We start from the raw sequence: 2,562 nt of genomic DNA, 5'->3' as shown, positions 1-2,562 counted from the left end.
TTGGAGAGATTGTTTTCTTCACTGTGAGAATTTGTATTTGATTTCGTTGAAGGTCCATGGGTGCCTTGGTGCTACGTCAGGTTTCAGATCATCCAGGGAAAACTCTCGAAGTTTATTTATTTTTATCTGTATTGTAATGCATCGAGCCAGATTTGGAAGGGGTGGTCATTTACTCCCCTTTTTATTCTCTTGCCCCAAGTGTCATAAATGTAACATGTAATCATTGAGGTCAGTTTGACTTTTAAAGGGCTACCTTTCTTATTGGTTCATGTTCAAATTCAGCTACAAAAGCTGCGATAAATGCTTTAGAAACCCCGAGCAACAGAGAATCGAATCACAAAACGGAATTCTTATTCGTTTTAGTCTCAGGCTTTAAAGTTTTAGATGAGTTTTTATATTAACCTACCAATCTGCTTTCGTGTGAGCCGAATGCTTTTAGCATGTCTCTATGATAAGCTTATTTGACGACAGCTATATATAAGCTGATTTATGTCTAAAGCATTTCAAAATAGCAGCTTATCGATAATGAATTCCTTTTCAGAAACTGTATTTGCTTATGATGTCGAATGCTTTTAGCACTTTAAAAACTTTTTAGTAGTAATAGAATAATGAGGCAATGAAGTGACTTTCTTGTTTATCCCTATAATAGTCACGTAGCCTAAGATTTCATTCCGGAAGAGGATATATTTCGCTGAACAAACAACATAAAAAAACACACCAAAGAGGCGAATCATTTTCAAATATTGGGAGGTAAGTGGAAAATATAGATACATCGAAGACCTTAAACCTGTAGAATTCTAAGACAATGACATTTACCTTCACCTCATTCCATTTCAGCTTTGGATATTCGGTTGTTCCGCAGGATTGAAAACACGATGAAGCAACCCCAAATGAGTGTGCTCCAGAATTCCGTTATTAGTTATGGTAATAAATTCTTTGTTATTATATGTTGTTCCAAGATAACGAATTTAAAAAGGTTTGAGTACTTTGTATTACTATGTAAGTTTAGAACGTATTTCCCTAACTATTGTTACACACGCGGAGCTTACCTAACTATTGGTTTTTATTTATGTAAATATTGTTTTAAGATATTTTTTTTAGCTTCGTCATTACCATTGACTCCAGCAACTTTACTTGTTTCCCCTAACTACGAATGGCTTGATACAATAATAGTTACCAGCCCCTGGGGCTACCATGGGCTACATTACAAATTGATTTAATACAAGGAAATGGATAAATCAGTGAAATTTACGTTTTTTCTAGTTAGTAGAACTGCAATGATTTCTCCAAAAGCTTTCTGTAGCTGTATAAAAGGCTTTCCCAGCTATTACACGGGTGGTTTAAATCGTATCCTAGTACGAAGGAAGGAAGAGTGTCTGAAGAAAAAACCTATTCTAGATAGCAAAAATAAACCAAGGAAACCCTGGATAACGCGAAGTTTGATAAGTAGTAGTGAGAGTGATAGTGGAGTGTATAAGAGTTATAATTGTGCTTTAAATAAACTCCTGAGGAAGCCTATTAACTCCGCCTGTCATTGGCTTCATTGACTTGACAGCCTGTCCCAAGCCAGGAAGAAGGAGGAGGCTTGGGCGTCAGGTTTGCTACCTGTCCCTGTAAAAACACCCAGCAACGGAAACGTCGACAAGAGCCTCTGATGAACCATCTTCTTCCCTGATAACGAACCCAGCGCGCCTCCGGACACGATTCTTGACTGCGAAAAAACCAACGTAAATTGGATTCTGTAATGTGAAAACTATGAGTTAGTTATCAAAGACCGAGCAAGTTCTCAGAGAGATGAAACAGTACAACATCGACATATTGGCCCTAAGTGAAATTCGGTGGAATGACATTGGCCATAAGAACCTAGAGGATGGATATGTGTTATTCTACTGTGGCGATGACAGCCATCATAGATCAGGAGTAGGAATACTGATGTCCCCCGAAGCTCATCGATCTCTTCTCAAATGAGCACCTGTGAATGACAGGATAATGTTAGTTCGATTTGTTACAGAGCACACGAAGTTCTCAGTGATCGTGTGCTATGCGCCTACAAATGAGGCGGATGAGGATGACAAGGACATTTTCTATGAAACATCACAGGCTGTTACTAAAGAAATCCCCAAGCATGATGTACTGTGTGTTCTTGGTGACATAAATGCAAAAGTGCGAAGCGATCTTTGGTATTGTCCTGAAGTTTTAGGTCAGCATGGACTTGACAGAATAAAGGAAAATGGCGCGTTATTAGTAGATTATGGAGTAAGTAATGACTTTGTCGTTGCCACAACTTTTTTCGACAACAAAACAGTGCATAAGTACACATGAACGTCACCAGACAGCTTAACTCGGAATCAAATAGACCATTGTCTGATCTCCCGCAGGTGGCGCACAAGCCTTTTGGATGTACGTGGGTACAGAGGAGCTGACGCATAGTCCGATCATACGCTTATGGTCGCTCGCGTGCAGATCAAACTTCGTGCCCATAAGAAACCCAATTCAAGCCCAAAGATACCTTAAGATACGGATAAACTGCATGACCGTAAGGTTCGCAGAGAGTTTTGTATA

The 2,562-nt window shown here is 39.1% G+C and overlaps 1 protein-coding gene across 1 annotated transcript; it reads left to right on the top strand.

Moving 5' to 3' along the window:
• Positions 1 to 1,989: 1,989 nt before the first annotated feature.
• Positions 1,990 to 2,322, top strand: LOC148953841 (protein CFDP2-like). The gene has a single exon (XM_089085926.1). The coding sequence runs from the start codon at positions 1,990 to 1,992 to the stop codon at positions 2,320 to 2,322; it is 333 nt and encodes a 110-aa protein (XP_088942052.1).
• The last annotated feature ends 240 nt before the right edge of the window (positions 2,323 to 2,562 follow it).

Source organism: Artemia sp. Qi Xiang Cuo, chromosome 3, assembly GCF_049724085.1.
Source record: "Artemia sp. Qi Xiang Cuo chromosome 3, ASM4972408v1, whole genome shotgun sequence".
Taxonomy (NCBI): domain Eukaryota; kingdom Metazoa; phylum Arthropoda; class Branchiopoda; order Anostraca; family Artemiidae; genus Artemia; species Artemia sp. Qi Xiang Cuo.
This window is presented reverse-complemented; position numbering and strand designations above follow the sequence as displayed.